The following is a 13,040-nucleotide window of genomic DNA, read 5'->3' on the forward strand; positions in this document are numbered from 1 at the left end:
ATTTTTTACTCAACTGAGTGGCTTGCTGGGCCATTTCAGAGGGCAGCTAAGAGTCAATCACTTTATTGTTCTGAGTCACATGCAGGTCATTAGTGGAGCAGATGGGATTTTACAAGGATCCAGTACGTCCATGTTCACCAGTACTGAGAGTAGCTTTTTTAAAATTTATTTCAATATTTGAATTTAAATTTCCCCTAAATGACCCCCCGTGATGGGATGTGAACTTGTCTCTCCAGAGCATTAACCCGAGCTTCTGGATTACTACTCCAGTAACATTGCCACCATGCTACAGTTCCCCATTCAGTTCTACCCATGGAGTTCACAGCTTGCTCCATCTTCATTACAGTTTGGTCAAAGTTATAACACCTGAATCAGTGAAATATCTAAAACCACTGAGCCAAAACTAACAACATAGCCCATAATCTACTCACCTACACTATTACATGTATAAAAACAATTACATAAAAAAAGCATTTTGAAGACTATCAAAAGGTGTGGCATTCAGTGAAAGCCAGAGTTCTTCTGACTAGATTGTGGCTTAGTTAATTGCCCTACGATATATGTTAAGTACCTTTAGCATTGGGATAATTGATTTTATGGCCTTGCCATTTACAGAGAGGCAGGTGGAGTACAGGGAAGGGTGGTAGTGTAGCTAGGGGAAACATGTTGAGGTTGGGGACACGGAGATCCTGCTGAATTTAAGAACAGGGCCTCATTATAAATTTTTTTCTTCCATTTCTCACTTAGCAGTTGGCTAAATTGACAGGCTGGCTGGTTGGAAAAATCAGTGAGTGATAGGAGGCCATAGCCCGGGACCATTGGGAACAGTCTTCAGCAATCGTATTTGCAGGGCAGATTATGGTGTTGGGGAGGAGAGATGGCCATAATCATGGTGTAGCCTTCAGATCAGGGGTTTGGGGTCACCGATTGTGGGCAAGCTGCAAATATGGGGTTAGCAGGGGGGCATGTTGCAATTTGTAGCACTGGATAGAGAGAGAGAAGCTATGATTGGCAGAGGGGAGGCCAAAGGCTTCCTTTGGGGTCCTGAGGGGAGCTCTCCAGTTCCTCATTGCCCACAAGGAGTAATACAAAAGTGCTTACTTCTAAAGTCCGCAGTCCTGGCCTTCCTTTTGTTGCCAGGTTCCCAATCCCAGGGAGAGCAGTAGGGCAACTGTTAAATTTAAATCAGATTTCCAATTGCATTGTGGGAGTCTGATTTAAATATGGCAAAGAATGAATTGACTATCCACAATGAATGATCATAATGACTGCATCTAAAATTATACATTTTTTTAAACAGGACTGACTGCATCTAAAATTATACATTTTTTTAAACAGGACAACTTTAAAGGAGGAATTAACTTCATTGACTGCAAATTTACATATCCTTCTCGGCCAGACTGCCAAGTTCTTAATGGCCTTTCAATTTCAGTCAAGCCTGGGCAAACACTTGCTTTTGTTGGCAGTAGCGGATGTGGAAAAAGCACTACCATGCAACTGCTTGAGCGATTTTATGACCCTAATGAGGGGAAAGTGGTGAGAGAATATATTCTGTTCCAATTTATGTTTGCTTCTAAACATCCTACTTTAAAAATGCCATTTACTTAACTCAGCTTTTTTTCTCTGTTCCATTAATTTCAGTTAATTGATGGCCATAACACAGAGAATGTCAACACTGTCTTCTTAAGATCTAAAATTGGAATAGTGTCCCAGGAGCCTGTCCTTTTTGACTGCAGCATTGCAGAGAATATTAAATATGGTGACAACAACCGTCAAGTCAGTATGGGTGAAGTTATTGAAGCTTCAAGGAAAGCTCAGCTCCATGACTATGTGATGTCATTACCAAAAGTATGGTTTGTTATACTTACGAGATTTGGAATTGGGAATTATTTTTACTATATAATATGCTCAGTCCATTGGTAATTACGTAATATGAGATCATCATACTGTATAATAGCTGCAAGGTTCTCTGATGGATCAACTGATAAAGTCGGCATTAAAATAAGACACCGCAGTAAGAAGGCTGTTAATTCAATTCTGAGGATGTGCTGAGTTAGCTGATATCACAAAATCACAGGGCGGAATTTTCCCATCCTGCCCGCAGCGGATTTTGTGGCAGGCAGGAGCGGAGAATCTAGCGAGAGCGAAAAAGTTGGAAACCCGCCGTCGTAAAAAAAGCTTGTAATTCTCCCGTTGGTGGTTTAATGGTGGGTCAGGTATTCCACTGACTAGTGGCATGAATGCCATTTGCATTCATTACCATCTCATGATGCTCACTAAATTAGCTGCTCACTGGAATCACATGCCAAAGATGGCATCATGCCAGCGGGAAATTACATCGGTCTGAATCTTAATTGAAAAAGCGTGGTGTGCACCAGTCAACTTTGAGGTGAGTGCAACATATATAGCCTAACTGCCACAGCACTGCACCGGTGTCATTGCGATGCCAGTGGAACACCATACTTCTGTAGCTGTACGGTTGGTCTGTCCCTGCCAGCTGCCCCCGTAGTCACGAGGACACCACTGTGCAGCAGTCCTCAGGCAGGACTCAATGTACAAACTGAGACCAGTATTGTGACCATGGGCAGAGGGGGTTGGCGTGGTTTACTCCCTCTCCAGGAAGGGCCAAGGGCTCAATTGAAATAATACACAGCTTAGTGTCAGGGCGTTTTTACAGATGCTATCCATGGGCATGTCCATCTCTGTACTGGGCTGCAAATGCGGACGTAATGGTTATGGGGGGCATCTCCAGCCTGTATTTGGGAAAAAAATAAGGGGGAGGGGAACAGTATGTGAAGCTTTCCTGGTGGGTGTTCTGCTTGGCAGATGACCATGCACACAGCCTATAGATGAGGAGGTAGAGGACAACAAAGGGGCATGGGCGGATTGGGGAGAGGGTAGGAATGTTGACTACAACAACTATAGGATCCAGCGTTACTGGGGGAGGTTGGAGAATAACAGGAGGGAGCTCTATCTTCACATTGTGAGGATCCAGGTAGATTTCTGGGACACGGATAGTGAGAGAAGGAGCATTAAAGTTGGTCTCGAAGTAATAGTGCAGAACCACCGTCTTGCACTATCGAAGTTATGACGCAATGAAAAGTCAAAAGTAGGAGCGCACCTGAATGGTCTGAGGCAGTGTCAGAGGAGCGCACTGCTGGACTAACGGGCCCTTTTTGGGGGCGCTCCCTAACTTGTTGGAGCCACAAGAGTAAACTGGAGTCTGAGTTGAGAGAAAGGAGGGAGACCTCCTTGAGAAGATAGCCATTGGAACCCATGCCTTTTGCCGCGCAGTAACAGGGGAGTGTAGGAGTCACTGGCTTAACATCACAGTCACTCCATTTCAACATTAACACACAGGAATGTGAAATTTGGGAACGCAGGCAATGGTTAAGGAGGTGCTGTATATATGGCATCCCATCAATGAAAGACTTTCATATGCTTTCCAGAATTGGCATTCATAATGGTCCAAAGATCATCCAGTCATTAATCATGAACAACTAACTGTTAATCAGTATTCCAGATCAGAGGTTGGAGCACTGAGCTAGGTCAGGTCTCGCAAGTCATTCAAACCTTCTTCAATACTGTGAAATTCAATGTTAAGTCACAGAGATGGCATCTTGGTCACCTTGCTGTGTCTGTTTGTGCCTCAGATACAAGGCTGCATTAGCTTCAAGGCTAGTTGGTCTGAAACCACTATAGAATATTACAATAGCCATTAGCTACAGATTGTGAGATTCACTATGTTCACCCATTACTCATTAATCTACTCGATCTTTCAATTCGGAGAGAAGGATAAAACAATTATGGATCCAGGGCTCAATGCTGCCTTTTTGATGGTTCTACTTCAATGGAGGAGGAGGAGAAGGGTGAGGAGATGCGGAGCGCAGCATCAGGAGGTGGCCCCGCCTGAGGTCCAGGGTCAAGGGGAGCCACAGCAAGAACATGAGGGTCAGGAAGCTAGACCCTCACAATGAAGGCAACTTGCCAGACCTAGGGTATATCGAGGAAGACTCTCCTGTTTACAGATGATTGAGAGACAATGCTGCGCAGGTCTGCCCTTGTCCTGAGCTCTGGTGGATCACATCTGTCACATTCTTCACGAAGACCAAACACCTCATGGAGTGGGAGGCTATCCCCTGCCAGTGGCTTTATAGGTGACCACTGTGCACTATTTTTTTTGCCTGCAGGTCGTTCCAGGGATCCACAGGGGAGCTGTGTGGTATCCGCAGTCTGTAACACATAGATGCATCAAGGAGGTCACAGGTGTCCTCACAAGGCAAGGCACATCACTTTGTGTGGTTTGCTCTTGACGAAGATAGCCAAGCTCTGAGATTGCAGTTATCTCAGACTTCTCGAGTGCAGAGTGCAATTGACTGTACCCATGTGGCTTTAAAGCTCTATGGCAATAGCCCCTAATGTTTAACCATAAAGGCTATCATTCCATCAATTTTCAACTGGTGTGTGACATTCAGAAGTACATAATGCACATTTGTGCCAGGTTCCCTAGGAGTTGCCATGATTCATACATCCTGAGTCATTCCCAGGTGCCTCAGATTTTCGAAAGGCCTGAGCATGTGCAGGGATGGCTGCTTGGGAATAAGGGGTACCCACTAAAATGCTAATTGATGACATCATTGTGTCAGCCTCAGAGTGGTTCAGAGGAGAGGTACAAAGCAGCTCACAATTCCACATGGTCCCTAATTGAGCAGACCATTGGCATCCTGAAGATGCGCTTTCAATACTTAGACCGCTCAGGTAGTGCACTACAGTACACTCCAGATAGGGTCTCCCGCATCATTGTTGGTTGTTATGCCCCTCACAACCTGGCGCTGCAAAGGGGTGATCACTTGCCAGAGGGAGAAATGGAGGAAGATGAGAGCTCCTTGGTGGATGAAGATCAGGAGGCCCAGGAATCTGAAGAGGGTGATGACGGTCAGCTTCCATGAGGCATTGCCATAGAGGAAACAAGATGTGGGAGACTTGCCCGTGCCACTTTAATTGCTACCAGATTCCAGGAGGAGTGAAGTGAAGTCAAGGGGAGATGGTCACATATCTCCTCGTCCTGAATTCCATTCCATTGCATTGAAACAGATGTCTGACTTATCACATGGGGAGCAAGTTCAGCATTCACACTTGCAACTTCTAGCCTCATGATTCACCAGGCCATGATCCCTAAGAAGGTCAGTGGTACTCCCTCTATGTGCTCACTCTGGGAAGTGAGTCAATTCAACAGTGAGAATGCTGCGAAAATGTACTAGAGGCAGTCGCTGCCACGTTAATAATTACAATGGCCAGGGACATAAGGACATGGTTGGGGATATCCTCCTCCTGTCCAGGTCTTGTCCTTTGGCACTACCACTGAGGAGACACAACTGCTGCTAATCCTTCAAGGCTGCTGGACTGTCCTCACACAATGGTGTTTCGTCAGGAAGAAGGGTTACAAATATTTTAATCACACCCTTCCAATAAAAATGTTAAGACATCTCCCTGACATTACACAAGGTGCAGAAACTATCTTCAATGAGGTTGCCATTATATGAATGCGAAGCTCACAAAGGGAAACTATCACTGAGTGGGAGGATGGCTAAACCTCAAATTGAGAGATTTGAATGTACATAATCACAACACCTTCAATTGACCAAGCCACTCACATAAACAGACAAAAGTGTAATATTTTTACAGTGGTTGCACACCCCTGACCCAAAAGTGATTTTGATATTCCTTTGCTTTCCTAGACCTACCACTATGCCTGGGTGCAGCCCTGACATCCACAGCAGAGGTGGGAGCAGCCTGTTGACTGTTACGTCCTGTTGTCTGTGATGACCTTGGCGGATACGCATTGGTGACCCAAGGCCTGGAGAGCTCTGGCCTGATCGGGGACCAAATGTGATTTGCATTCCTTTGGATTCTACAGGGAGGTCGAGAGAGGGACCCTGACATTTGGGCAGCCCAAGGTCTCCATAAAATTTGCCTAGGCTTGCGTCCTCGAGGACACTTCAGTCTTGCTACAGTGTTAACAGTAATCACAAGTGATAAACCCAACTTAATTGGTGCAGGGAACAGGTGTTACAGGCTATCTCTGGTGTTGGGAGGGAACATCGTGTACCAATAGTCAGCCACTGCCCCTTATTAGTAAAGTGCTGACCCGCCACTGTCCAGCTGCTTCACTGGATGCTCAGAGATTAGAATCTCTGCTCAACAAGTGGACAGAATCCATTGCACCAGACAAGCAAATCATGTGCGCAGGACTGACAGGTCACTTGCAGCTGGTGGATAATGCACGTGATCAACATGGAACTTGACAGGCTGAACATAGACATAGCATCCCTGCAAGAGACCAGACTCGTGGAGAGGAACACACAAAAACAAAACACATTCATCCAGCATAGAAAGAGTTTAGAGGAAATAAATGAGCAGTGTGCAGGCTTTGCTGTAAAGAACTCACTACCCTCAATGATAGGGGCCCCACAAATGGTTCAGAATGTATTCTCTCCATCCACCTCTCAACTCAAACAGGTCCAGTTAACCTCATCAGTATTCATGCTCCAATGTTGTGCTCCACTTCAGAGATGAAAGACCAGTTCTATGAGGAACTTGACACTGCTATCAGGAGAATCCCTAAGTCAAACCATCTTTACCTACTTGAGGACTTCAATGCAAGAGTGGGTGCAGGCCATGAGGCATGGCCCTTCTGTCTCAGACATCATGGCCTGGCAAAAATAAATAAGAACAAAGAAAATTTGAGTTTTGCTGCTACCATGACCTTTGTGTAACTAACACCTTCTTTCAGAATAAACCATGCCACAAGGTGTCCTGGAGACATCCACCAACTGGATCTTCATCAGACATGATTCTCTGAACAGCATTCTCAACGTGCACAGCTACCAATGCATGACTGTAATGCAGGTCACTTCCTGTTGTGCTTTTGGTGAGGATGAAACCCAGCTTTTTCATTCAAAGCTGAAATGCTGTCCTTATCAATGTCACCCACACTGCTTTCCCAGATAAAACACAACAGTTCTGTGTCTTGATTGAGCAGGCACTCTCTGGCATTCCCACACAAACTGCACAAGCAAAATGGAATATGCTTTGAGATAGCATCCACAATACCACACTCTCAAGAAATGCAAGAGTGGAAAAATGCTGACTGGTTTGAGGCTAACATCACTGTGATAGATCCTGTCATTGGAGCCAAGTGGTCTGCTCTCATTAATTACAAGAGAGATCTGAGGGAGCCACCTCTGAATGCACTAAGAGCCACTCGAAGTAAAGTCCAATAGACTGCTAAGTGATGAGCCACTGACTACTGGTTACAACGCTGCTAGAATATCCAGATGTCTTTTGACACAGGGAATGTCTGGAGCATGTATGAAGGGATAAAAAAGGCAACAGGTCCATCAGCAAATAAAATGGCTGTACTGAAAACAAAGGTAGGGGAGGTCATCACCCACTGCAATAAATAATTGAAGAAATGGGTGGAACACTATCTTGAGTTGTCACTGTCATCAAGGAAGCTCTAGACACCATAGAAGGCCTGCCTGATATGGCAGAGCTGGATATAGAAACCACAGTGGAGGAGATTAGCAAAGCTACTGAGTCCCTTGGAAAAGGAAAAGTTCCAGGTGATGATGTTATACCGCCTGAGCTCAACAAGCACAGAAAACCGGCACTCCTGCACAAACTTCTCTATCTCTGCTGGAGGGAGGCGACAGCGAACCAGGATATGTGTGATGCAAATATTGTGACCCTGGACAAGAACCAAGGGCAACCACAGTGATTGTAATAACTATTGAGACATCTCCCTGCTGAGTCTCATGGGAAAGTTATTTGCCTATGGTGCCCTTGTCAGACTCCAGATCTTGGCTGAACGAATCTACCCTGAATCCCAATGTGGCTTCAGAACTGGAAGATCTACAATTGACATGATCTTCTCAGTCTGGCAGCTGAAAGAGAAATGTTGTGAACAAAGGAGGCCACTATATGTTGCCATCATCAATTTTACCAAGGCATTTGATCATATGAGCAGAAGCGATCTCTAAGTTGCAGGAGAAAATTGGCTGCCACTGAAGCTACTCAATGTGATGTCCTCTTTCCATTAAAACATGATGGATAAGGTCAGATATGACAAGGCAACATCAGAACTGTTTGAGATTCACAGTGGAATCAAACAGGGTTGTGTTCAAGCACTGATAATCTTTGGCATATTCTTCTCTTTGCTGCTGCCATTTGCCTTCAGGTCATCTACAGAGGGTGTCTACTGAACTGACAGAAAGGTGTTCAGCCTTGCTTACTCGAGATGCAAGACAAAAATGTGCCAAGTCCTCTTCAGAGAGTTCCTCTATGTTGATGATGCCAAACAAGCATTTGTACTGAGGAACATCTTCAGTAGTGAATGGACAAACTCTCTCATGCCTGTAAAGTGTTTGGTTTGCTCATCAGCATCAGGAAGACAAATATCACAATGCTGGATGTTGCCATACTGCCATCTATCAGGATTAATTATGTGACACAGAGATTGTTGATAAGTTCACATGTCTAGGTTCCATAATCACCAGAAATCTGTCGCTTGATGATGAAATCTACACATGGATCATAAAAGCTGCAGCTGTTATGTCCAAGAGTAAGAGTGTGTGGAACAACAGCAAACTGAATGAGAACACCAAACTGCGAATCTACCAAGCCTGCACCTTTAGCTCACTCCTCTACAGTGGTGAGACCTGGACAACATTTTCTTGGCAGGAGAAAAGGCTGAATAGTTTCCATCTTCACTGTCTCAGATGTATTCCCGGTATCTCTTGGAAGGACAAGGTCACAAACTCAGAGATCCTGGAATGTGCAAATTCCATCAGCATACAATCATTCCTAAGCCAACGACATTTGAGCTAGCTCGGCCATGTTCATCAAAGGCACAGTGGCCTTATAATGAAAGACCTTCTTGGCCATGGGATCATGATTTCCTGGGTGACCCCACTTCCGCTAAAAAGGACACCTGCAAGCGAGATATGAAAATGGCAAATATTGATACTGACAACTGGGAGACCACCTCTAATAGTGATTTTTGGAGGCTGACTTTTTGGAAATGCACTGGAAGAGGCAAGCAGAAACAAAATATATAGATATAGATATATTTTCTTGGACTCGAACTCAAGTTCTGTTGAAGGGTCATGGGGACTCGAAACATCAGCTCTTTTCTTCTCCGCCGATGCTGCCAGACCTGCTGAGTTTTTCCAGGTAATTCTGTTTTTGTTTTTGTTGTGTAAGCAGAAACAAAAGTTCAGCTGGCCAAAAAGAGGGTTCAGAGAAAACGGAGGCCAGCAAATCCTATACCTCCTCGGTCTACTGTTTTCCTCTGCAGCAGATGCAGGAGAGACTATCATGCCAGAGTGTGGCCTCCGAGCCACAGGTGATGCTTAACAGAGTTGACCACCAAGACACAAACCATCATCTTATGAATAGAAGGTTGCCACATATAATCCAAAAAACCACTTATTCACCACTACACTACACTATGTTCTCTGTCATTCAGCCAACTTTGTCACTGTTCCTTTTATTTTATGGGGTTCAACTTTGCTGACAAGCCTGCATGTGGCACTTTATCAAATGCTTTTGGAAGTCCATGAATTAAACTTCAAACACATGACCCCTTCAACCCTTTCTGTCAGCAGAAAAAAGAACTCAGATAAGTTAGTTAAAAATGATTTGCCCTTAATAAATCCATGCTTGTTTACCTTAATTAATCCACTTTTGTCTGAGTGACTATTGATTTTGTTTGTAATTATTGTTTCTAAAAGCCACCACTTAACTTACTTGCCTGGAGTTGCTAGGCCTTATCCTTACACCCTTTTTCAAATCAAGGTGTAACATTTCCAATTCTCAAGTACTCTGGCACCAACCCTGTATCTAAGGAGGATTGGAAGATTATGGCCAATGCCTCTGCAATTTCCACCCTTACTTCCTTCAGTATCCTTGGATGCATCTCGTTCAGCTCTGGTAACTTACTGATATTAAGCACAGCCCAGCCAAACCATGCTTCCTCTTTATCAATTTTTAGCCCATCCAGTGTCTCTCCCAAGCCTAGGGTGGGAGGATGTAATTGCAGTTGATCTCAGTTTTCCTGAACTAGGAAGGAGAAAATCACCCTGAGTTCTTGCCTCAGATTGTTACCCATTGACTCCATCCTCAAAATTTGCATGTGCAGGCATCAGGTGAGGACTAGATTGGATTCAACCCCGAAGAATGAAAAAACAATCAAAATCAGGAAATTTACAAATATTGAGATAACTAAGATATTGAAAATTATTATTTTATTATTATATGTAAAATTACAATGCTATATTCTGGAATAGTTTTAAATGTTCACATCTGACATAAAATGCTTAAAATCTCCTAAAGGTTACTTCATTCAAACACATTATTTTATGTGTATTTTTGTATTTTTTCACTTAGAAATATGACACTAATGTGGGTGCCCAAGGTTCTCAGTTATCGCGTGGACAGAAACAACGTATTGCTATAGCTCGAGCCATTATCCGGGATCCAAAAATTCTTTTACTGGATGAAGCAACATCTGCATTAGATACAGAAAGTGAAAAGGTAATCACAAAGAAAATATTGAGACATGATTGGTTAGAAGATGGTAGATATGTGGGGACATGTTACAAGGCTGTAATGCACCAAAAAGGGGGAATGTGCTGCTTAGTTTATCATCAAACCATCCATCAGAAGATGTGTTATAATCTTCAGCACACTTTCTGTTATCTTTTAACTTCTTCTATTTTGTTTCAAACCATTTCCTTTTCCACCTTGACATTACATTTCCATAATCGAATTTGTAATTGAGTTTTGTTAATGTAGCATGACAAGAATAGCTTTTATAAGATTGAGTGACTGTGGATCAGATTTATGTACAGCTATATGCATATATATTTTTATTATTTTTGACAACAAATCTTGCCACAGGACATCAATTAGTATCTTGTTCTATAATTAAAAGCCCTATATTATGGTCTGTGTTACACTCTAAATCTGAATGTTATACTTTAAATCCACCACTCTTGAATAATTTGTCTAAATAATCATAAACTCTTTGGTTACTCATTCTAATTTGCTCAAATAACCCATTTCATTAATGCCAATCAGGAAATAAAATGGACAATCTTTCGCTCTCTGTCCACCTCATTTTAGATGGATGCAGTCAAGGGGGTAGGGCTGGGAAGTTGGGGAGGGTACCATTCAGCTAATTCCCTGCAGCCTGATACCAATTCTACCAAAAGTGATGAAAAGTGCTGCATGCAACATTGCTATGGAGGGTGAAGGGAGATTTAAGGTTCTATTTTCCTTGCCAGTATTTTTGCCTTCAGCTGCACCAAAGATTAACGGTGCTGCTTGATGGGTCTAATGTTTTCAGCAGCAATGTTCCACATGTATCTCAGGTGTGGGCTCACAGGTGGGAATTTTTCGGGGCGGGGGGGAAGGGAGAATAAAATTATTTAAATGAGGTAAACCTCCTAAAATCAGCCAGGATTAGCATTGATTATTTGGATATATAGTACTCCCAGCCTGCTAGAGTTGTGGCTAGTTTCTAATCAAGTAGAAAATCTAGTCTTATAAGCAGCTACCACAAAACCAACCAACCAATCAAATTACTCAACTTCCTAAGATTATTTTGATACCATGTTGCTTTTACCCCCACAAATAAAATTTCTAATAAAATATTTTTAAAGAAATCACTATACATATCCATTAAAATTGATCTTTAGCACTCCCTTTAATAATGTTCCCTGTACAAATGCATTCCTTTCTCTGAGCCCTGTATCTTGCTTGCCAGTATTTTTTTGGTTTCTGTTGATGCATTGAGCTCAGTGCTTCTATTGGAACCACTGTGCATGCATACTTTGTCAATGATTTCTCCCTTGAAATGTTTGATATTCAAGATATCACAATCCAGCCTTTGCTAAATGGCACCTAGAGGAAGCCACTGACCCAACATGTGAGCTGGCCCCAATAGGTGAAATAGAATTATTTTATGACCAACCTACAATGTAGCATGATAACCCTTATGCAATATGAGTGCTACAACCCTCCACAGTCAGCACCTATCAGTATTTCAAATATATTACTTATTGTCTGACATTGATAGAAGTTTAATGCATTCTCTTGAGTTTAGATCGTCCAAGCTGCTTTAGATGAAGCAAAGCAAGGAAGAACTTGCATCGTGATTGCACATCGGCTGTCAACCATTCAGAACTCAGATATTATCGCTGTCATGTCTCGAGGACTCATTATTGAGCAGGGAACTCATGGGGAGCTAATGGCTCTTAAAGGGGCTTATTATAAACTTGTCACAACTGGTGCTCCAATCAGTTAAGCAGTGTTAAACTAAATCTGCACTGTTTATTAGACAAATTGCTTTCCAAATGACCAGGTTTTTTGTCCTGCATAAATACAGTAACCTATCTACAGTAAGTACTGTAAAACAAAATGTGTGTAAACTATATTTTTGATGTCTGTTCATTTGCAAGTAGAATTTCTTAGTACACTGTTGGTAGTTTTTTATATATTAGTAACACACATATCCCTTTAGCTCTGCTAATGTGAGCTACTAAAATGGTATTTGTCTATAGTATGTATTTAAATTAAAACTGTGTAACTTCAGTAAGAGAAACTTTACCTTGAATTAAATAAAAGTGTATTGATAATATTTTTGGAGAATTTAAAACATATTCAATGAATTGCAGAAATATTTTTAACACATAATTTTAAGATTACTGCTTTGAATTAGAAATAAAAATGATGGTATTAGTGTCCATATGCAGTGTTGTTAACATAAACAATGGGGAAGATTTTACAGGAGCAATAACAGCAATGCATTATCGGACTAGTCCAGCAACTTCCGAACTGTGCACACTATAGTGTGTAGTTCCGCAATTTGCGATGGGCCAACCAATGCTACTTCCAAGGCCTCACAACTTTTATCACTGAGCTGCAGATTTAAGCACTAAGATGAAGCGGATGTTGGAAATCTGAAATAAAAACAC

General features: G+C 42.5%; 1 protein-coding gene across 2 annotated transcripts in view; it reads left to right on the forward strand.

The window, feature by feature from the left end:
• LOC121284853 (bile salt export pump-like) overlaps positions 1-12,406 on the forward strand; it is a 68,900-nt gene extending 56,494 nt beyond the window's left edge. The window contains exons 17-20 of one of the 2 annotated variants that reach the window (XM_041200673.1): positions 1,339-1,536; positions 1,642-1,848; positions 10,450-10,596; positions 12,170-12,406. In XM_041200673.1, coding sequence (XP_041056607.1) covers positions 1,339-1,536; positions 1,642-1,848; positions 10,450-10,596; positions 12,170-12,370 — 753 coding nt within the window. In that variant the 3' untranslated portion in view covers positions 12,371-12,406. Of the gene's footprint in view, positions 1-1,338; positions 1,537-1,641; positions 1,854-10,449; positions 10,597-12,169 lie in introns of those variants that run through there. The other variant, XM_041200674.1, reaches the window with a different exon arrangement.
• Positions 12,407-13,040: the final 634 nt, after the last annotated feature.

Source organism: Carcharodon carcharias, chromosome 12, assembly GCF_017639515.1.
Source record: "Carcharodon carcharias isolate sCarCar2 chromosome 12, sCarCar2.pri, whole genome shotgun sequence".
Lineage (NCBI taxonomy): Eukaryota > Metazoa > Chordata > Chondrichthyes > Lamniformes > Lamnidae > Carcharodon > Carcharodon carcharias.